General features: G+C 30.7%; 1 protein-coding gene across 1 annotated transcript; it reads right to left on the reverse strand.

Annotated features, from left to right (window-relative positions):
- Positions 1–1,384: 1,384 nt before the first annotated feature.
- Positions 1,385–24,280, reverse strand: LOC134721262 (nucleoporin SEH1-like). Its single transcript, XM_063584110.1, has 10 exons — positions 24,073–24,280; positions 20,450–20,500; positions 14,605–14,829; positions 14,032–14,162; positions 12,737–12,829; positions 11,083–11,223; positions 10,324–10,402; positions 9,163–9,241; positions 8,535–8,664; positions 1,385–1,722 (listed from the first exon to the last, which is right to left on the reverse strand). Exons 1-10 carry the CDS (start codon positions 24,181–24,183, stop codon positions 1,626–1,628), a joined length of 1,137 nt encoding a protein of 378 aa, XP_063440180.1. The 5' UTR covers positions 24,184–24,280; the 3' UTR covers positions 1,385–1,625.
- Between the last annotated feature and the right edge of the window lie 70 nt (positions 24,281–24,350).

The following is a 24,350-nucleotide window of genomic DNA, read 5'->3' on the forward strand; positions in this document are numbered from 1 at the left end:
TAATATAAATGAATTTTTAAAAAAGTCAGAAAATTGCTGTCATGTGCACTAGAAAGAGCTATACATGAAAACTAATCTCTGGTGTAAATAAGTTAACAGATAGTATATTAATTAAATTTCATTCAATTTCAATATATTTTCAAGCAAAAAAAATAAATATATCAATGCTGATACAAGTCTTATAGCTCAGTGTTGAACTATGAAAAATGTGAATTTCATTGATATTTCAGGTTAATAGAAATATGTTAACCACACATATCATTCAAAATTAACTATAAACAAACAGAAAAATACAAATAAAATATATTTTCAAATTTAAGAAATAGAACATTTTTGTTAAATATGAAATCCATGCATTTTGAAACAAGAAATTATTTAATTATAAAAAGGCACAAAATTCAATAAATCACTGGGAACTTCCTAAACTTTAAATAAAACCTTTGCCCTTACAAATAAATGGGAGTATACATGGAAAAGTAGACGAAAAAAGACTTATTTCATTGGATATATATGAATATACAGTGCAACCTGCCTAATCTGACAACTGAGTATTCCAACATCCTGCTTTAATTGACATATTTTCATGGTCCCAAAATATTCTTTCATTGTGTAATCATACGTTTTTTGATTGAGTTAAGTCTGCCAATTGATATTTTATCGTATGTTTTTCTGTGTTGTGATGTTATGCTATTGTTTCAGAAACAGGGAGACGGTTTGGATCCATTAAAACGTTTAATCCCGCTGCAAATGTTTGCACCTGTCCTAAGTCAGGAATCTGATGTACAGTAGTTGTCGTTTGTTTATGTAATATATACGTGTTTCTCGTTTTGTTTATATAGATTAGACCGTTGGTGTTCCCGTTTGAATGGTTTTACACTAGTAATTTTGGGGCCCTTTATAGCTTGTTGTTCGGTGTGAGCCAAGGCTCTGTGTTGAAGTCCGTACTTTAACCTATAATGGTTTACTTTTTAAATTGTTATTTGGATGGAGAGTTGTCTCATTGGCACTCACACCACATCTTCCTATATCTATCCATGATGATGAAGAAGAAAAACCTGAGCATTCGACACCCTGCAAAATTCAACATTTTTCTTTGATCCACCAGTGTGTCCAATTAGACAAGCTGCACTGTACACAATTAAAGAGATGGAGAAGAACTAATTACCATCATGTTCTCACTAACAGAGTTCTGAATAATGTCTACTAAATAACTATTCAAATGAAAAAAATAGCTTGATTGTGTTATGCATTTTGAATACTCTAAAATGGGAGTTTTTATCAAGGTTTATTTTTCATGGCAGATTTATATATATTAAACCTCGAACATATCCCCTGGATAAATTTGAGCTTGAAGACAGACTAGATTCAAAGTTGAGGAAAACACAAAAAAAATACCTCATAAACTTGTTTGGTCTTTCAAATAAAGAACTTCTAATATGAAAATACACCATTTTACAGCATAATTATCTAAGGCACACTAATTTGAGCTGCTTGTGTCAAAGACACTTTTAAAACAAACATAACAATTTAACAATATTGATCCAAAATATTGGATCAACATATTAATTTGACAAAATGGATTCACAACATCTATAATTATTGCATTTTTCATCTGTATTTGATTATTAGTAGTAGGCCTTTCCTTGGTCTTTTTGTGTATTGAATAAAGGCCATCCAGAATTTCTCTTGATGTTCATGTTCATAACTCCTGCTGGAGGGCCCCTGAAAAATAAAACCTAAAATTATAGAATTGTTTTTGGTCAACATTCTATATCAATTATCAAGTCATCTTCTCGTTTTTTCCACAGTTCCCTTTTATGCATGAGTATGATATAATTTTGATTATGTTTTTTATTTGTGGTTGTTCCTTTTGTTCATGCTTAATTATGACTGGATTTATGGAAAACAGTAAATCAGTTTTCACCCAAAGACCACAAAATGTTCCACTGAAGCTAAAATGTAAAACTTTGGTCATCAAGTAAAACAAAACCAGTTGTTATTCAAGATTAACTCTATTACTGTTATGCTATACATTGCAGGGATGGGCACGATTACTGACAAATGTAATCGATTAATAATCGAAGGATTTTTGTGCAATCGATTAATAATCGATTACTCAAATTTTAGTATGTAATCGATTACAATCGATTACTCTATCAAAAGTAATTACATTGCTTTTCCATTACTGTCAATTACATGCTAAACATTTCACCAAAAAAATAACATGAATAAACATCATTATATTGCTCAACATTTGTATAGTGGAAATTAAGAACTTTACCAAATGCCTTATTTTTAAAAAGCATTGTTTCTAAATTTTAAGTTAATAGGTGAGTTTTTTATATCAAATCTTTAAATGAAGATTAGAAATATTTAAAATATCTTCAAATTTTTACTTTCAACATAAATGAAAGATGTCATCGCATTGCAACAATCACTTATTCATAACTAATTGTTTTTTCAAAATTTTTCGTTCTTACTGACTTCAGTTAGCTATTTTGTTTTTATTTTTAAAAAAAAATAGGATAGGAAATATAAAAAAAAAAGTAGAATAATTAATAGTTCAGCTTATTTTTAAGATAAAATTTAATTTTTATAATGACATGCATTATTTAAACCTTTTGTTTGGATAACCACCCTAATTACAGATTATTTAACTGCCACTGGAGTACATTTTATAACCTGGGGCTAAATACTGTGAATTTCCTTCTTAATTATTAGACACAAGATAATTGTAATAAAAACAAGCTATTTTTGTTATTGACTAGAAGACTTTGATCACCTTATTAGGAAAGGCAAGAATGTTGTTAAGATTTGTTGACTTCTCCAATCAAATTATATACACAATATATTTATAGTGTCAAAGGGATTTCTAAAAAGAATTGCATTGCATTGCCATTGGTTCATTAATGTTTTAAGGATTTTTCAATCTTTTTTAATTCAATTTATATACATGTATATCATAACATTTAAGAAATCAATTGATTATCTTTTCTAAGCTTTAATTTAAACTCTGATGGAAAATAATGTTTTCAGGTTATATAATACAAATAAACTTACTACTTTTAAAAATGAAGTACAGAACTTAACGAAAGACAGACAAACACATTTCTTATTTTACATCTATTTTATTATTTCAAATCAATTTTATTATTTTAATATTAAAGCTCTTGAATTATTGACAAGTCCATACATCCATTTGTTTTAAAAGCTAGATATAAAGTAAATTTAGGTAGGGGATCTGGTTGCTCACAATGCAGCATGAGACAATAGATAGAAATAAGGCAGTTGCTTAACTCTCAAGTATTATTGATGAATAATATTTTATCTGTACTTCAAAGTGATAGAATACATAATTTCCTCTGAAATGTTTTTTTTTTCCATCAAACTATTGTACTAAAGTAATCGAAATGTAATCGAAAAGTAATCTATGATTACATCAATTTTTTTGCTGTAATCGATTAAATTACAATTACATGTAATAAAAAATGTCTTCGATTACAGATTACTGTCGATTACTTGAAAAAATGTAATCAATTACAATCGATTACGAATACAGATTACGATTACCCCATCCCTGATACATTGACTTAAAAAGAGAAAGACACAGTACTTTGGGTCCAACATTTCTAACCAATTTACTATAAATAGTCATTATTTTAATAGCCTAGCTAATGTATGTAAGTGTTCAACTCCTCCAAGAGAAGATCAAGCAAGGTCTTGTAAAAGTGTGACCTCTTCAGTTTGTTACAGAAGATCTACAGGTAACACCCAACCAAAGCAATACATTTTTTTAATTACTTTTGTACATCCACCCGTATCTTTTTTTTCTAGTTCATTTTGAATTACTTTTATATATCCACATGTATCTTTCTTTTCTAGTTCAGTATACCATTCCTCTTAAATCTCATTTATTTAAAAGATCAAATAATTTTGCTTGAGAAAACCCCACTACTACAAACTATTTTAAAATAGTTTGATCTGCACCAATTTGTGTCCCAAAATGTCTGAGACAATGCTGAAAATAACCTTGGATATAAATTTGATAAAAATCTGACAAAGGTTGTACACATGGGAACAGTAACAATGCAATGTCCAAGTAGGGTGGCTACAAATATTAATTGTTTTGTCGGAGGAAGCTGTAGAGAACTACCTAACATCAGCTGAAAACTTGCCAATTCTAGTCAAATTAAACACTATCAAACTCCCTTTTTTTATTCCAAGTTTAGGTAATCAAGGTATTCTAGAAAAAAAAAAGGTAATATCTATTGTTATAATTTACATAAATTGGGAATGTATCCATGTGACACAGATGATGCCCAGCTTGCATATAAAGACGTTGTAAAGGTACATAACTTAGGAACTGCATAAGTGATGCTACCCAAATTTGTACTAGATCTGAGTTTTGTGGTAAGAAGCATTGTCTAAACCTTTCATATTATTTAGTTGAGACAAACTTAAGTAAGAGAACAGAAATGAAAAATACAGCAATCTTTCCATTTATAAATAGGCATAACACTGGAACGGTATAGGTTACACCACCAAAATTCAAACTTGATCTGTGTTTAGTGATAATAACCATTGAGTATAAGTTTCATAACATTTGGTTGAGGCAAACTAATATTAGAGAGAAAAAAACAAAAATTCAACAGTTTCTCCATTTGTAAAGGGGCATAACTCTAGAACAGTAAAAGTGACATCACCAAAATTCAAATTTGTCATTTTGAGGCCTTATAAAGCTTTGCTCATTGTTGAAGGCCGTATAGTGACCTTTAGTAGTTAATTTCTGTGTCATTTTGGTCTCTTGTGGAGAGTTGTCTCATTGGCTATCATACCACATCTTCTTTTTTATATTGATCTGTGTTTAGTGATAGTAATCATTGAGTGTATGTTTTATAACATTTGGTTAAGGCAAACTTAAGTTAGAGAACAGAAATAGATTTTCCATTTGTAAAGGGGCATAACTCTAGAACATTAAAAGTGATGCCGACAAAATTCAAACTTGATCTGTATTTAGTGGTACAATGTAAAAAGCATTGTGTAAAGTTTCATAACATTTGGTTAAGGAAATCTTAAGTTTGAGGATGGAAACCAATTTTGGGATGTATGGACAGAAAGACAGAGGTACAGATGGACAAGGGTAAAACTTAATGTACCCTCTGCTATTGCAGAAGCATAATAAAATTTACCACTCGCACACAAAAAAATTGGAAACAAATATGTCTGGCCTATATGTATAAATTTGATAGTAAAATGCTAATGTTAAAATTCAACACCAATACTTTATGCAAAGTATTTAAAGTCAATGAACCATGACTGAAGGTACAAAGCAAAATAATTTTCCCAGTCAATTTACATACTTGAACATACATGTATAGAACAGAAATGAGGGGCCAACACTAAAAAAATCTCCATAGAACTGAGATGTGCTAACGCTTAAAATACTGCATTCAAAATATCATTGATTACCGGTAACCCTAGTTTATTCCCTTTAGAAACTGACCTAATTATAGACTAACAAACTGTTGTAGCTGCTGCCAGAGGGCATACAGAAATCTCACTTTTTTACTCTATCAATGACCAAAACAACAAGTGGTTGACTGACAACCTTAGCCATGTTTGACTAATTTGTAGATCTCGTCTTGCTGATAATTTTGCTATTAAAAGTTTCTGTCTATCTATAATAGTTTTGAAGATGAGGGAAAAGACTAGTTAGAACTCCTTTAAAATGCCACATCCCAGTTTATATGTATAAGAATAGAAGATAGATCCCTACATTCTGAACTTATTTTAAACATGCCCATTAGTAAGTAGTACCCGGTAAGTCATTTGTTGATATTTGACTACAACAAATGTCATTTGTATCTGATTTAAGGGGCAATTATGCATTATAATTTTCAGAACTTTGGTAAGATTGCCTTATAATGAAGTCCTCATATTAAACCAGAAAAAAACCCAGAATTTTTAACATTCATTATAAAAATAAGAACATGTGGTATAAAAGCAGAGTCCAAATGACATAGAAATGAACAACAAGGTCACTGTATGGCCTTTAACAATGAGTGAAACCCATACTGCATAGTGAAAGACTCCAAAATGACAAACTTAAAATAATTAAAGAGAAAACTTAAGGCCTGATTTGTGTAAAAAAAACAATGAACAAAACACAAATATGAAATACAGCAACAAAAGACAACCATTGAATTACATATATATTATTATCTCCCCTGAAACTCCAGCAAGTCTCCTAGCTGTTTATGGCTATTATTACAGCAGATAGATTTTGAAATCATTTTGCAATTACAACCGATTCCATATCTTTGTTACATAGAAATGTAGGCCTTTAAACAATGGTGAACAGAATATTTGACCTTAATATAAAATTTGTATCAATTCAAAGACTTCCAAAGACAACTATAAGGCCCCCTACTTTCAAATACATCATAAACAAGAATGTGTCCACAGTACACGGATGCCCTACTCACCCTATCATTTTCTATGTTTACTGGACCGTGAAATTAGAATAAATTTTCTAATTTGGCATTAAAATTAGAATGATCATATCAAAGGGAACATGTATACTAAGTTTCAAGTTGATTGGACTTCAACTTCATCAAAAACTACCTTGACCAAAAACTTTAACCTGAAGTGTAACAGACGGACGAACAAACAGACAGACGAACAAACGGACACACAGACCAGAAAACATAATGCCCCTCTACTATCGTAGGTGGGGCATAAAAACACTATTAGGACATCTTTCAAATCCAAGAACTTAAAATCTGTATAAACCAATAATAAAAGATTGAATACAAGTAAAATTGAATGATGTAAGAGAAAAACACACATTTTCAAATGCCTTTAATTCATAAATGTGATAACATTACAAAAATGTAAAAATAATCTTACAAATTCTTTGTTTATTCATTTTCACATCTAAGCACAATCAAAAATATACATTGTTTACTTATCTGTCATGCACATTATCTTTAAATCAACAACAAAAATCTGGCTTCAGTGTTAAAATAGTTACTAAACTCCAATGTCTACTAAGTTTTATATATTACAAGTTAGTTCTTAACATTGTTATTATCATGAAAATAGACTTTCAATATAAGCAAAAAAAAATACAAAAAGCTATGAGAAAAGTGTCAATCAGAATAACTGAATGTGGTGAAAATCAATCATCGTTTTGGAATTTCAAATGGATAAGAGAACAAGATATATGAAAATCTAATATCAAAATAAACATCTTTTTTTTTTTATCCATTTATTAAAACATCACTTATTTATCAGTTCTTTTAAAAATGATTTTTAAAATGATGTGCAGATATATTTTGAAATAATCATTTTATCAAAATGAAATACTGTTGCAAATAAACAATAAACTCAATGTTTCTCTTTTCTCCTTCTTTTGATCAGCTTCTATACTACCAAAATTATTGTGTGCATTCAATAATGTAAATAAATCTCTTACATCATAAAATCGCTTGGTTGCCTAATAAGTAAAAAAGCATCTTCAATTTGACTGACTATATCAACAAGTTGCACCAAAATATGCCCCAAAAATAATTCTAATCAAATGTAAATGAGCTACATTTCACCTTATCTTCAAATGAGATTCCAAGTGAAGTATATACACATACTCTACAGAAAAAAATCTCACAGAGACATTTTCTGATTTAAAATTTGCACCGCTCAAAATGATTACTATTCATATATGTGTCAAGCAAATAAATATATAGTAGAAGGTTACAGTGAAGTTAGCAGGATGAATCATAGAAGATTATGTACTTTTGATGTTTGTTTATAATTACAGTGAAACCAGACTAACTGAACTCCTTCAGGACTGAAGATTTTGTTTTAAATTTGAATTTAAGTTTACACAGGTTTAATTACAAAAGAATATTGAATGTGAGTCATGAAACAGGAGATGAGTGAAGAAAGATCTTAGGTTTATGCAGGATTGATGTATGTAAGTTTTACTGTGAAATTGAAAACGTTAAAAAGATGAAATGTAATACTGAAAATTGTTTAAAGGGTTTTTAGTTCTAAACTTGTCATCTACAAATAACTAAAGAAGAAATTTTTCAAATGATATTTATAATGAGCGACCTGTATGCAATATTTGTCTACAAAATCCAAAGTTTCAAAACCAACAATATTCAATATGTTTAAAATGAAGTGAAGTCAATGGGACAGCAACCTAACAAGAAAAAAGAATCATCATAATTTCAAACCTTTTTGTTTTTAATAGTTAGTCTTTCGTAATTCATTTTTTTTTCAAAATTGAATATTTACAACTATGACCCCTTGACATCATTTAAATGCAATGTTAACTATGTTTTCCATAAATAAAAATTCATAACATATCTTACGGGAAATACCCTGATGAGCACACACACATCCCTTTATACCTCATAGATATAGACAATCATATGTTAAATATTTTTAAAGTTATTTCCAATAATACAATCTTTAATTAATGCCAAACAACTTGAGGTGCCTGGGAAACTCTTGAAACCTGGAAGTACCTGACACCACTGTTAGATTGTCCCTGGCCGCCACTAGAGGACATTGAACTCTGATTGATGTCCATCTGTTGTACTTGACTTCCATCACCTTTCAACACAGCAATACATTTCCAACTTCCTAGATAATTTGCTGAAAAAAACATTCTAACATAAGTTTGCTGTCTTTTATTTCAAATTAAATTGAAACACATTAAGATGTTCAATAACAAATAATTTCTTGTTATAATGCCACACAAGTCATGTTTTTTCGGAAATTGTCTAAGTTTTAAATTTTTATGTGAAGTTTCCCTTTATAGTTTTAACATTTGAATGATCATGTAAGTTAGGTCTGGATATTGTGTTGTGTTGAAAAAAAACCAACTTCAGTCCAAGTTTCAAACATTCCATTCAGGTTTGACAAAGTTTTAAAAAATTTAACCACAGACTGAGCCTAAAATGTGGACGCTTCCAAAAAATGGATGACAAATTGTAAGATCGCTGTATACAGTATTACTTTTGCGTAAAAAATATTGCAGGCTCAACAAAATCTGTCTGATTGAATGATTTTATTGTGTTAATATTTCATACATCTCTTTTTTCAATATATTCACATATGAAATATGTTAACCAGTAACAAAACTTGTAATACCTTTCCACAACCGTACACAGCCATCATCTCCTGAGGAACACAAAATGGTACCAGTAACATTCCAACTAAGTCTCCATACCTTTATAATATAACAAAAAGGTAAAATTATTCCTAATAACATATTCTATGTCTGGCAAAGCGGTAGAATATTCTAATATTATTTTCACAAGTGCATTTATACAACAGTCTGAAATTTTATTGTTGTAATAACGTTCATTGTGTAGCATGTAAGAAGAACAGACTCAATTGCCAGCTTACCATGATAAAGAGAAATCAAAATCTATTAATAAGTTATAGTGTAGGAATATAGTTTCATGCAAAAAGTTAATATTTTGTTGATGAGATTTCAGTCATTTTTCAAAGTGTTACATTAAGGTATCATTTCTTAAAGTTCCACTTTAGGCTATAGGACAATGTTTGTATATCAATATTTAATAAAGTCTTGGTTTAGGATTCATTGCATTTCTTAATTGTAGTAATTTTTACTAAAAGTAGTTTTATTTCTTTCAAGTGAACAACTTTCATCTGGCAGGAAAAATTCAAATGATTTCGAAATTGATACAATTTATTGTGTGCTTTGTTAAATTTTTCAAGTAAATCATATTTTTTTTACTTTTTAAAATGTTGAAAACAAAAGGTTGTAATATGTAGTTACTCCAATCATAAGTTTTACAAACAAAAGTGAACCAACGCCTGGTGAATCTGTAGTACAATAGAGTCCCTAAAGTGGATACCTTGGGTATGCAGGGTCATTATTATAAAAAAACATAAAATGTAGAGTCTTATAACAACACTTTAGGGACTGCTGCAGAAATTTGTTGCTGTTATAAGACTCTCTACTATCATAAGTTGTGTCTCAACTTGATTGGATATTACATCAAAGTTCTCTGTCATAAAACTTTACTGAGTACTTTGAGTGTTATTCATTGCTCGAAAAAACAAACCCAGTGTTTTAAATGGTTGATTTCTGAGGGTGCGTACGATTACAATTCTCACAAGTTTTTTGATAGATATTAAAGTAGCCTTTTTAGTAACCAAGAATGATTATTCCAGTTAAAACTAAAACAAATCTTAACAATAAGGGTTCATACAGATATTGACATCTGTAAGTGCCATCTTTCTCATGTAACAAGTACTCAAACACTGGTCGCATTTCATTACCTGTGACTCATGTTCTGAAAAATCAGCTACCTGTTGCATTTTAAATTTACTTCCTTGAGTTGTCGATGCAGCATCTCTCCTAAAATGAAGAAAAAAATTCTTGTCATCTAAGTATTGCGTATCTCACAAAATCTACCCATCTTAGCTTTTACATCTTCAAAACATCTGAAAAATCTCCCATCCAAAAGTGGTTTTTTTTCTTCATGGCTTCGTCATGACTTGAAACGGTGTCAATGTTGATAAGCTTTAAAAAACTTTACCTTTTTCTTTGTTTTATGTACATGTAAAATTCATTTCTTGGTGCTGAATTATTTGTTTAAAAGAGGTCTATATATTCCATTGAATTATAGAATCCTATGCAAGATACTGCTAATTACAAGAATAGATTTGATGATCCAAAATCTGATTTTAATGATATAAAGATAAAGATGTGTTTGAGTTTTGACTTCAGTGAAATAAATCAACCTTATTATTTATTTTTATTAAATATGTGCATCATTTGTTGTCCAGAAAATCAAACAGAGTTCAAAATAAGAGTTTAAAATAACCATTTGACAATCTTTGTTCTGATTATTGCGATGTATTATGCCAAATTACCAATTTTTGTCCAGGAAATCAAACTTAATTTGAAACATTTTGTCCATCTTTTAAATTTAATTTCATAACAATATGGTAGATTAATTCTGGTAATTACTGTAACATGTAGTTCACCTTAGGAATAATATACTAGTATCCTATCATGACACTCCTACTACTTACCCATAAGGTGTGAGACTTATTATTTTCAAATCTTTTGATGCTATAGCTAATAAATGATGAGATCTTCCAAGGTTCGGAGCAAAAGCAACATCATGAACTGGATCTGTAACTACACTTAGACTTTCTACTTTGTTCCATTTTCTAAAATGATAACCAATTTGAATTAATGAGGCAAGTTAATTTCAATAAGAAAATATGGTATTTTATTATCATTTGAAATGCATTAATAATAACTGTATACATTTTAAACAGAAACAATTCAAATATAAAGAAAATCCTATGTTTAAAAGATATCCCATGCATATCACACTATTTAGAGGTTTTTTTGACAGCCTAAATTCTGAAATAAAATCTAGTATGAATTATTGCATTTCAGTCAAATTTTTGGAGAACACTTTACAGTAAGAAATGTTTATAAACATGTTATTCAATAAATAATCAGTTTAATCTTTATAATGGACTATTATAAAAGTAAAGTCCAGAGACATTACCAACATTTTATGATAGACAAAAAAAGAGGATCTGTGTATTTCATTAATTTTAATTTAGTCTTAATATTTACAAATTTGAAAAATATACAGCTGTGCCCCCAAAATTGGCAACATTTCCATAGTACATTCCTACATGTGCTAAATGTTGATGCACACTTTAAGTTTTTAACAACGTTTTTTTATCACCAAAATTCAGTGTGAATTGTATAACTTTAGTGGTCTCTGTTGAAATAATGTTTGTCTAGACTCGAGACAAAAGCAGGATATATATGGTATTGGCACTTGGCAGTTATGCAAGAGGACTTACTTACCTCTATATGTTTTCTGATTTTGTAGTGTTGTTTGGTAGTTTTAAAGGAGTAGGTCCGGTAAGGGCCGATTTTGGTCTCAATTTTCAAGTTCATCTGGCAAAATATTTTAGACACTTTTTAAACACTTAAGTGTCTATTTCAATTGATTCAATTCGTTTTTGTGAAAGATTTTAACTGATTAAGTCATTAAAAACGCTCGGATTTAAGCTTAAATATGAAAAATCTATCAAATTTGCCAAAAATCGTCACTTTTTAGATGGTTTTTGTCAAAAATGAAAGTGATCCGTGTTCATCCTCAACCTTTATATAAAATTATGTATTATCATCAAATACAACTTACATTTCAATATTATGAATGAACACGAATGTGACCACTTTCATTTTAGACAGAAACCGTCTAAAATTGAACTAAAATGCTAAAATTGTGAAGATTTCAGTAATTTAACATGACTTTATGATGCTAGTACCCGATATATGTGCATTGTATTGTCAAAAACAGCCCATATTTATGTAGCAGAATCATTCTACTTTCCAATAAATAGCTTAACGATTACATTATCACAATTTTGTAAAACTGCTATATTTTGGGGCCAAAAAGGGGTCTTACTGAATCTACTCCTTTGTTATCATACGACATATGGTCTAATTGACATTTACCCCTTGTCCCTTTTTTGTTCACGATCACAATCAAGATTAAGCATACCACATATATCATTGCTCATCTCCAACAACACGCATTTCCAGAAGATTGACCACTGAAACTCCTGTATATAGGTTGTAAAACTTTACTATTAAACTTAAAATTAGGAGGTTCTTCAAATATTGTATAAATTTACAATTTACACTTTTTACCTATTAGCACTATTAAATTCATAAATCTGACATTTTCCTCCTGCTGATGGACTTGGATCATCACTTCCTACTGCTATCATTGGAGCATGCATTCTGAAAAAAAAAAAAGAAACACAATTTATACTAATTAGTGTCTGCATACAAATGTGACTCACAAAATGTGTTTGATCCTGTCACATTTTTGCGCCTATCCCAACTCAGGAGCCTCTGGCCTTTGTTAGTCTTGTATTTTTAGTTCATTTATATGTTTTGGAGTTTAGTATAACATCCATTTTCACTTAACTAGTACACCTTTTTTTTTTGGGGGGGGGGGGGGGGGGGGGGGGCAGTTGAAGTCCGACTTAGAGTGCAGGATTTTCTTGTTGTGTAGAAAACCACTTGGTGGACTTTAGCTGTTTTGTTTTTTACTCTTTGGTTGGGTTGTTATCTCTAAAGCACATTCCTCATTTACATTCTCAAGTTTATTGAAACAATGAAAAGTTGAAAAAATTCATATTGAAATTAAGATTCATTTCTCTCTTTCATTAGTTTATATTATGTTGCCAGGTAATTACATCTACATTTTGCTATTTCTTATCTATTTTTTTATATTTAGCACTTTCATGACTTTAACCATCATTGTTTGAGGTCCAAGATGCCAAAATATTATGCCTTCAGCATCACTTACAAGACCATGTTTTTTAATGGGAGTTTTTGGTGGATTAATGGTACAGTGGAGATTCAATTTATGAAATCTGATAAGCAATGGTTTAAATACAAGGAGATGTGGTGTGGTTGCCAAAAAGACAAATTTAGCAAATATAGATGAAAAGTTTTCAACTTTGAGAAACTCATCTAAAAACATTTTTAAATGTCATAATTATTTTTTGACTGGCATGGATTGATTTTTTTATAATTCCATAATTTTCAAGGGAGAAAATTTGTTGTGACATGAACTGTTTAAAACGTACTCAACAGATTTCAGAAAAGGAGATATATTGTTTGTTATAATGTATAACAACAACGAAGAAATTTCATTTGATATGAAATCAACAATTCTCATTGATAAAATGTTTTGGTTTTTAAGATTATTGATGTTTAATTGTCATAAAAAAAAAATCTTCTTTGTACGTTTAATAGCCCATTGAATATATCAAGCTAGCGTGATAAGAAGTAAATTTGCAAGAAAAAAACAACAAAACTCTTTTCTACAAAAAGGAACAGATTCTACCCACAACTTTGACATGGAGTTGTACCAATTTCAATCAAACTCTGTTCCTTAGCATACAGAATAATACCCTGAAAGGGCCTGTTACCTAGAAGGATTCCATGATATACAGCTACAGCTGATTTTACACATAATTTCATGTTGTAAAGACCACTGGCTCAAGTTCATTACATCTGGTGCTTCATATATTCTCACAATGCCATCTGCTGAACATGTGGCCTGGATAGAAAAGAAAAGAAATATTGTGACAGTTATTTTTCTTAAATTAATTTAGCTTAGTGTTGGGGTTTTTCAGAATGCATGCTCCAATTTTTGGTTCTTGTTGCTGGTGTATTGCTATTAAGTTTTTTTTAAATTTTAAACAACTTTTGAAAAATAAAAATCTTTAGATACTAAGACCATTTTCTAATTGACACAAAAAAATAGCACACATGATTCAAACAAGTTGATAAAATTCTTTGAGTTTCCGCAAAATTCACCATTTTTTTTAAGCTTATGCTTTCTCTTTCTGTTAACAGTAAAATTCTAAATATTGGACTTTTAAGTGTACTCAACCTGTCAGATCTTCAAATTGCAACTCAATATTTAACACATTTAGTACTTTTTTCAAAGAAAATAAATACTTTTTACTTTATTCTATTTTCTCTTTTAAAATACTTACTAATAATAATCCTAAATGTTTTGGAGCAAATTTGACATCCATTATTGATGTACGGCTATCAACATGACTAGTTTTTCTAATCCAGTTGCTTTGTACTCCATCCCTGCCAGTGTCCCCTACACATTCTTCCCATACAGAAACAGTCCTGTCAAAGGAGCATGTTGCAATAACTTGTCCAAATTCTGGATGAGCCCATGTCACCCTCCATACAGACCCACTGTGGGACTTCAAAAAAAAGAGAAAGCTACGCTATCTACATGTATATTTTCCAAAATTAGTATACATAAATGTTTGAAAAGTAAATATTAATGACAAAAACTGTTTCAATCATTTCAAATTTAGCATTTGGGTTTTTATGTTCCTTTAATTCTTTCAATAATGACATGTTAAGGTTTTTTGTTTCTACGTGTTGAAAACTGATTTAGAACCTTCAGTCTTATCTGTAAGCATTCCTTGCATTTGACTGAATTTTGAATGGTGGTTTCAGTGAAAATCAACTAAAATCTGAACACTACAACTTTTGGAATTGCAAATACCTGGTAGTAAAATATTGATTCATAATAGAGAAAAACAAATCACCCAAACTACAATAACCATACTGATACCTTTATAAACATGTGTTTTTAATTCAAATATAGTAAAAGTAGTCCAGTTGATTTGTGCAGATTTTTGACAAAATTGCTCAGATTGTGGTAAAAGCATGAAATTTGGCATAGTAATAGTATATGACATGGACAACATTTTAAGCTATGGACCCACTCTAAAAGTCGAAAATGGTGGGAGAGGCGGCCATTTTAAAATGGCGGCCGTTTGATCTCTACAAATTTATAAAAAAAAAATCATAAAAATGATATTAGAGAAGATATTAATATGAAACCTAGTTAATAGTGTAACAGAGATGCGCAGTGTGTAATAATCTCCCTTTACTAAACACGGAATGACGCAAAATGAACTATTTCACTGTCAGATAAAGGAATAACAAAGTGTTTATTTAGATAAATTATATGGTAATGATTTGGTAGACGTTTCATCCAACTTACTGGATATTTAAAAGAAGATTTTGCCATTCTCATGGAGGAATGATACCTTCTTAAATGGACCTGTGAAAAGTAAAGACTTAAATTATTAAAAAAACATTTTGTACTGGGTCTCAAATTGACCACTTCGATTTATCATTAATCCGCTTTACAATATTTACACCACGGATTTATCATTAATCCGACCAATGAAGTCTTCTTCACTTCACTAAATTTATGTTTTGGTTTTACTGTTCACATGTGAACGATGTGTATTCTAATAAAGTATCTGAATATCTGTATTTTGTCTCATTTGCCAGAGCTCAGTCCCAGCGGAACGAACCATTAATCGACAAGAGGGAACGGTGACCCATAGCCACCCGACCCTCCTGTTAAAATAGAATAACAGTGCTGATTCCAATTGTTTGGTTGAACAACATTTTTGAAAATATTACCCATATTGAAAGGTGGCCATCTTGAAAAATCTTGAAATTTTTAAGCCCAAATAGGTAGTCATTATTCGATAAAATTTTAAAAAATGCACTATATGTACATTGACAAAAATATACAAATTTAATTGTTTGAGCTATATAAACAGGACAAAATGCGAGCCTATCCCCTCCCCCTCTCGAGTTTTTCTTCTTTTTTGTAGCGGGTACAAATAACTTTATATTTTCCGACAATGTACTTTTATTGTTTTTATCCAAAAGTTCACACCCAACACTTGAAACTTGAGTTGTTAAAATTTGAATCATGGTCTTTAATGCTTAAAAGTAATCGACATAGTTAAAACGCGGACCACGAAAAGGATATTAAAATGATCTATTACGCTAAAAGCAATATTCATACTACCGCTTGTTCAACATAGGATAACCAGAGAAATTTATTTTACAAGTAATACTAAAGCAAAAAAAGATTTGTTTACCTGTCATTTATAAAAGTTGGCTGATTATAGGATAATTTGTTTTGTTGATATTGGTGAAGGTGGTACATTGTACCTATAAAGTACTTTGAAATGTCAATTGAAATTTTTGAATTTTGTCACGTTGTACAACAGGAAATATTTACATGTAATCAATAGAATTTTTAAATGTTCTGTAACACATGTGTGAATAATTATGATAATTATTTACTTTCTTTGTCTGCAAAATTTGTTGAAAGTACAATGAGTAGTGTTTATATGAAACAACTTTCAAAAACCTTGATTGCAGACATAATGAGTTTCATATTACACAATTAATGTTATAAGAACATCAACTGCTCAAATGATCTCAATTGACGCTAAAAATATCTCACAATAAATGAAATGTACATGTTTTGTCAAACCACAATCTGTCTATCATATTCTATCACAATGTCAAGAAAAGCGCTTCGGACGCAAGAAATTATAAAACGTGTTGTTTTCAATTTTTTTTCTCCGAATGTACACAGAGTAGAACAACTTAATACTGCCTTTACACATTTGCAGTTCCTCGGTAACCGTGTTCACTTTGACTAATCAGTTAAACGCTTGCTGCAGGAAGGTATTATAAAGTCATATGGTACATGCATCACAGATGACAAGGACTGTTATCTGAGGACTTCATATATTGATTGTTTGGAAGCCATCTTGAATGATGGCCATTTAACAAACATGAATTTCCAATATATCATTATTTGCTATTTCTATTAATTCACTGTTTGCATTCATACTTTTTTTTAAATTTATATTCGATATTCACAAAGTGGTCAGATAAGGCGTGCACATGTTTATGAAATATTTAATAAAGATATCAATATCAGAATTACTGTTACTTACAAGTTTGCCTAAGTAATTTTTTAAAACATGTATATATGATATAATGTATGACCGAAAGTTGTTGTTGGAAAGGATCAAAACGAATAGACTAGAAGGAATGTGTGAAACAGCAAAAAAGGACATGTGAGGGTTTGCAATGCCAACAGAACAGACACAGTCATTTGAGCTGTCAATTACTCCTTTGATGCAAGTAACGAAAATGTTGGGTCATGAATTGGTTTTCCTTTCGCTCATTTTGAAACAGATGAATGAAGTCTATGAAACTGCAGAAACATTCCAGAATCACAAGGCAATATGGCACAAATCCTGTCAAAAAAATTTTCAGACCTCAAAATATTTCATCAGTTAAAGTGAAAACATACATCTGATATTGAAGATAAGTTGCCAATTGAAAGAAAACAATGTGAAACCAGACACTAGCTGTAAAGTGGTACTGAATCAACACAAAAACAATGATAGCAATGTATTTTTTCTGTGGTGATGTATCTGAAGATCTCTATGATACATCAACATTTTCAAATCGGCAAAAATAAGGCATGACTGTGCACCTGTACTACAAGACATATTCTCTTAGCCAAAGTAAGTGCTGAAGATTCAAATCCCTAGTATCCTGCTTGATGATTGATAAAACTTGACAACATAGCAAATAGGCAGACACAGAAAGAAAGCCAGGAATCTTTTATCCTTGAAGTTGTGTTTCCAAAATAATAAAATACATTTACGGCACACTGTCTGGAAGAGATATTGTACCAATCTCCAAGCTGGCAAATCACGCTAAATCCTACAGTGAACGCCTTGAACAATTTGCAGTTATCATGGAAGGACTAACTGATACAATGCATCTTACAAAATTGAAATGTAGCTGCCATGGGATATCTGCATGCCAATAAGCAAGGTAAATTAGTTTTCTGGATTTTCAACAAGGTATTCATGAAGCTCTGAAACAGACCTCATAATAAAAGGGTAAAATGAAGGCATCACCATAGTCATAGCAGGCAAAATATGTATGCTAGATACTAAGAATAGCTTTACCGGGACACTCAATAACAGCTGTTAACACGAATCAGTTCAACAGACATAAGTTTCCTTAGTAAGAATGATACAGGATGGCCAAACACCGAGACACAGTCCTGTAATATCCTTGAGTGACAGACAATACTAATCATTTCTCGGCAATAATAGTTCAATTGTGATGCTCGTCATCGAAAGGATACAACTGCAACTTATAAGTTCTCCGATAGAAAGTAAGATGTCTCAAATATTATGGAACTGATTCAATTTGAATGTCACATTGAATGTCCCTGCTTTTTTATAGTAGCAAGCATAGCTCTTCAAACTGTTACTTTGACTAGGGAGAGGCCTTCACCATCACGACTTTAAGACAGTCAGGGGTACTACTTGTACAAATGTATTTTAATTACTTGAAGAAGTAAAAATAAATATACATATATAAGTAAATTTGTAAGATACTTATACAAGTGAATTTTATTTACTTGTATAGGTAAAAATAAATATTGGCTGAGTTATGTCCCTTAGACATTCAGATTTTTTTACTTGTAGAAGTAAAAAAGTCATCCTATCTTCTTTTATAGAAATCTTTGGATTTCTTTGCTCTAATAGAATTTTAAATTATCTGCTCTTTGCAGATGTCTTTACTAATCATTTCAGTGCAATTTCATGGACAATGAAAATCCCATTTGTCTGTTATCTTCAGAACACTGCTCATTTACAAGCCCCCAAGGAGCAATTTTTGAAGGCCTTGCGCAAATACTTAAGATCTTTGCGCAATCAGTTTCTTTGTTGAACTAATGAGATGAAACATTGAACTTTAATTAAAAAATTTGAGCAAACCTGGGAAAAATCATTAAAGGCATGATTTTACATCTCAAAACTTGAGGATTTTTGTTGGATTGTAAGAAAAATTTACTTATACAAGTAAATTTTTGAGAAAATGAAGGGGAGATTATTTAAAAATTATTTATTTACTTATATATGTATATTTTTTTTTACTTCTTCAAGTAAATAAAATACACTTGTACAAGTAGTACCCCTGACTGTAAGACATGGCCTGTTTCAGAATTTACCCAACATATTCATTGAAAATCCAGAGAAAGACACAACCTTTCATGTATGCTTGCATATTACCTATGGCAGCTAGTATTCAATTTTTCAAAAGTGTTGTGTTAATTATTCCTTCCATGACAACTCATATTTACTAAGAACGTTTACTGTACAATTTACCGATATCAGCACTTTCAAATCATGAAAAATTATCTGTTCCAGACTGTGAGCAGTCACTGTTTTCTTCATTTTGGCAAGCCCCATTCCAGGTTCTTGACTTTCTTTCTGTGTCTCGAATTCTGTCTAATGGCCTTGTCGTACAGTTTTAACAAACAGTAAGCATGATATCTGCTCCTGAAATAGTAATCTCCAGCACTGAGTCTGGCTAAAAGAACAACAGTGGTTAGTAGTTCAAGTGACAGTCACATACTCTATTGTCGATTATAATTGTCAATGTTTCATGATGATAGTCAGATACCCCATCACAAAGAAAGAAGTCATTTTTAATAAATTCCATGTTTATTCTATACTTTAATGTTCTGTGCTGCGCACAACCCTTTCTATTACAAAGAAGATAGTACATTTTCAATAGAATGCATTGTGCTGCGCACAACACTATCCATACAAAATACATTTTATGAAAGGGTTATGAATTGCTCAAAACATAATAATACCAAATAATCATGGAATTTATCATAAATTTCAAGCACAAGAAATTATGCAAATTCCATCATTAAAAATAATTCCAAGTTCAAATAACAGCCTGTTACATGTACATGTATTTGCAAATGTCATAAAAGACCAAAACATGTCATTTTTCTGGGGCAGTCATATATTTTAACAATCATCCAACCAAGTCACTTGGAATTTTCTCCTTTAGTTTTCTGTACTTTATCCTTCCAATTCTAAAACCAAATAAAGAAAAAAATCAGCTAAGATAGGCCACAAATTCTTTATTTTTATTATATACCTTCCAACTTGCTGTACACTTCCATTCACCGTTATCTTGTAAATCCCATATCTACAATTTTAATAATATATTATTAAATAATATTCATTATGAAACATCATTCTAATAAATTTAAAGTCTTGTATGGTTTGCTTACTATACTAGTGTTATCATCTTTAGTCAGGAAAATAAAAATGGTCATCAAACAAGAATCAACAATGATAAGTAACTATAAACCTTATCACCATTTGAAAATCTGTCCCACTTGACCCAAGAATCTGTCCCACTTGAACTTTTCCATTGTGGCGTCAGATATTTTCTTTTATGTCATGATGTCAAAATTTTAAAGGGGCACTGGCTAAGAGATATAAAAAAAACCTTATATATTATTTTTTTTGCTCAATCATAAATGAAATGCAAAAAGTGAAATAATAATTCGATTTCAGCAGTCAGTATGGTTCAATTTTGTCAAAATCAGCTAAAAAAAACATAGATTATGAATTATTCACTTGCAAGACCAAGTGTACAATAATTTGACCGCATTGAATCCATATTCATGTGAACTTCAATTTACCCCCTTAGCCTGAGATGAATAACGTGAATTGTATGTGTAAAGTTATTTAAATGTCAACATTGAAAGCGAAACAAAGTCGATCCACAAAAATAATTCTTATAAAGGTAAAGACGATGATAAACATTTATTTTTCATCTATAATATGAAATTAAATAGACCTAGATTAATCCAACAGCACTCGATAATTAATTAGATGGCGCATAGACTAAAATACACACTAAAGGAAGCTACGATAAGATAAGATAAGATAAGATAAGATAAGATAAATTTTATTTTCCAAATTAGGTCCCCAGGGGGGCATATACACATAACATATATGATTGATACAACATACAGTATTTTACATAACATTGTAAAACAAACTATTGAAATAGTCATACAGGTATTATTTGTTAAATAAAAAAGTATTTGAGAGTTGCTACTCCAGAGATGTGACAAACCCCACTTTTTTTTTTCTCACTTGATTTTATAATATTTTGCTGAAAATGTATAAATATAAAATATAAAATAAATGATTGTTTAGCTGCAACAGACACCAAGGGACGATGCTCTAGGATTGTGATCTTAAAAGCTCTAACAATCCTCCTCGTATCTGATGCAGAAAAACAAACAAAAATGAAAAAAGTTTATGTATATTCACCATGTTCACAGCAATTAACATATATATACTGCAGTAAACAGGTATTGAGAATAGTGTAGGTTTCCCTACTGCAACAGACACCAAGGGGCGGTACTCAAGGAGCTGTGGTATTTACACAGTCCTCCTCGTGTCTGAAGCAGACAAGAAGGCCACATAATTAACAATTTTTCGAAATAAATTTACATGCAGCAGTGAGAATAGACTTATCTTCTGTGTTCATAAGCCATATCAATTTATCTCTTGCGTTAAGAGTTAAAAAGTTGGGGCAACTTTTAGTTATCTCTTGAAATAGATGATTCCGGTCGTCATTAAATTTAACACATTGGAAAAAAAAATGATATTCATCCTCCACATCTCCGGAGTTACAACGAGTACAAGTTCTGTCATTTAGGAGAGTACCCTGATACCTTCCAGACTCAATTCTTAAGTGGTGTGATGAAATTCTGAGCTTTGTTAAGCTTCGTCTCTGTTCAAAATTCCCAATAATGGAAAGATATTTTTCTCTTCCAAAAACTGATTTAAATGTAACATAAGTTCTAAGTTTACCATCTGAATGCTTTACCAATTCAGTGTTCCACAAGTCTATAAAATATGATTTTAATATTTTTTTCATATTAGCTTTGAAGCTATTAATTTTTGGTAATGGTGAAGATAGATGATTGATGTCTGGGATCATTTCAAGAATTGACTTAATAGAGCCATACCAAGATGGTTTTTTTGAGTGAGAAAGATTCTGTGATGTTACATAAGCATCTTTAAGAAGAGAAAATTGGGAATCAAGATTTTCCAAGCGATACCAGTAATTTAACATGGATTTAATCACATCATAATATAGTGGGAATCGTCCTAGCTCGGATAAAATTCCAAAATTCATGGATTTTTTATGAACACCTAAAACCAGTTTACAAAATTTTATATGTAGTCGCTCACATTTTAAACTGGAATAGATTTTTTCAAATGGTAAAGTTCCATTTCTGAATCTTGCTGAGAATGGATTAAAAGTTCCCCATATTTCAGACCCATATAGGAGTATTGGTTTTATGGTATGATCAAATACATGTAAGCTGGTATTTATGCTTGGATTAAGTGATAATAAATTCTTGTACAATTTATAATAAGCCTTCAAGGACTTTTTATACAGTTCATTTTGAGCATATGAAAATGACCCTGATGCACTAAAGTGCAAACCAAGATATTTATAATTATTTACACTCTACGTATTTTCATGCCTGTGTCCTGTAAATTGTTTATTTTCGACTTTTAATAGTTTGGATAAACGTTTTACATTGTTATAAATTAAATATGAGAATTTGATGAACATGAATTTGACCTCTAGTGCCCCTTTAAGAGATATTTGGTAATGTCCAGTCATGGTGGACAAATAGCGATAAGGTGTATCAATCAAGTGTGATATGCATTGAGATCATTAACTTCTTCTTCTTCCTTTATACAGTTATAGTATAGGCCTCCCATGGGAGTATTATCGTACTGTTTTATGTACATGTTCGATGTTAGCCCCAAACCGATCCGGCCCCAAGTCAATCCGGCCCAAAGTCGATCCGGCCCAATCGATCCGGCCCACGTCGATCTGTCCCCAAGTCAATCCGGCCCCAAAATAGAATGTGAATAAACTATATTCACTATATGGAGGAATTTGTGACAAATTTGAACCAGTATAAACGGAATTTGCAAAAAGTGTTGATGGTGGTCTTTTTTTGGTGGATGACAGGTAAGTGAAGTATTCGGGTACCCGAAGTAAAAGAACTATTTTAAATCGATACGAAACTGAGTGTTATAGCAGCTTCAACATATTTTAAAATGTGAAGATATTTTCCATGTTAATTTTGGATGTCATGGCGATTTTTTTTTTTACTTCTCACACACAGTATAGCTAAATAAATATTTACAGTCCAATGGAACAGTTAAAATTTAACTCATCATAATGTCTTGTTTAACCAAATCATTAGTCTATAATTGGTTTGTTTATTCAACATTGTCTGATGATTGTGAACTAAGGTAATGCCACTCGTAATCACTTAATTCAATCAAATCCTGATTAATTAAAGTTACATAATAAACAAGGTCTTTATAGTTTGATCTTTTGTTTGGTGTTTTAAAAATGTTGATGTCTGAATTCTTTTATATACGTTTTAATATAATTATACCCAATAATCTTGAAAACTTGTAATAAAAACCTGAGACTTCTCTAACACATTAAAGTAGTCTCAGTAAATACATAATCAACATATATAATACTCATCTAAAGAAAATATTTTTCAAAGGCCATTTTTTTTTTTACCGTACACCTTTTCACATTATAATAAAAATCATAAACATTTATGAATTACAATTAATATATATCTTTATTTGTATTCCTTATAAATATATATTTTATTGGGGCCGGATCGACCCAAAAGCGACTCCGTGTACCTGGACTGTTTGATCAGTTGAGCATGTTGCCATTCGTCTACCATGGAAATCGTAAGACACATCATGAATTAAATCCTGATGGTCTGTTGGTATATGACGAGTGACAAACATTATTCTAATCAGATATATCTGCTTTCATTTCTTTTGGAGCTCTTGCTTATCCCGGCGAGTAAACTAGAATGTATTAACAATTTTGGTTGGATTATCAATAACCGTTCAACCAATCGTATTGCGTGTAACATTTTTTTGTAAAAGGTCAAGGCTAAATATTAGACTGG

This window comes from Mytilus trossulus, chromosome 6 (assembly GCF_036588685.1).
Source record: "Mytilus trossulus isolate FHL-02 chromosome 6, PNRI_Mtr1.1.1.hap1, whole genome shotgun sequence".
NCBI lineage: Eukaryota > Metazoa > Mollusca > Bivalvia > Mytilida > Mytilidae > Mytilus > Mytilus trossulus.

What these genes read in the sequence shown, in the direction of transcription:
- LOC134721262 (XM_063584110.1), bottom strand. Translation starts at nt 24,183, where the DNA reads ATGTTTGTCACTCGTCATATACCAACAGACCATCAGGATTTAATTCAT. An exon ending in ATATCATGGAATCCTTCTAG is followed by an intron (nt 12,830 to 14,031) that starts GTAACAGGCCCT and finishes TTTTTTTTTCAG; the next exon opens with AATGCATGCTCCAATGATAG. An exon ending in CAATCTAACAGTGGTGTCAG is followed by an intron (nt 1,723 to 8,534) that starts GTACTTCCAGGT and finishes TTTATTTTTCAG; the next exon opens with GGGCCCTCCAGCAGGAGTTA.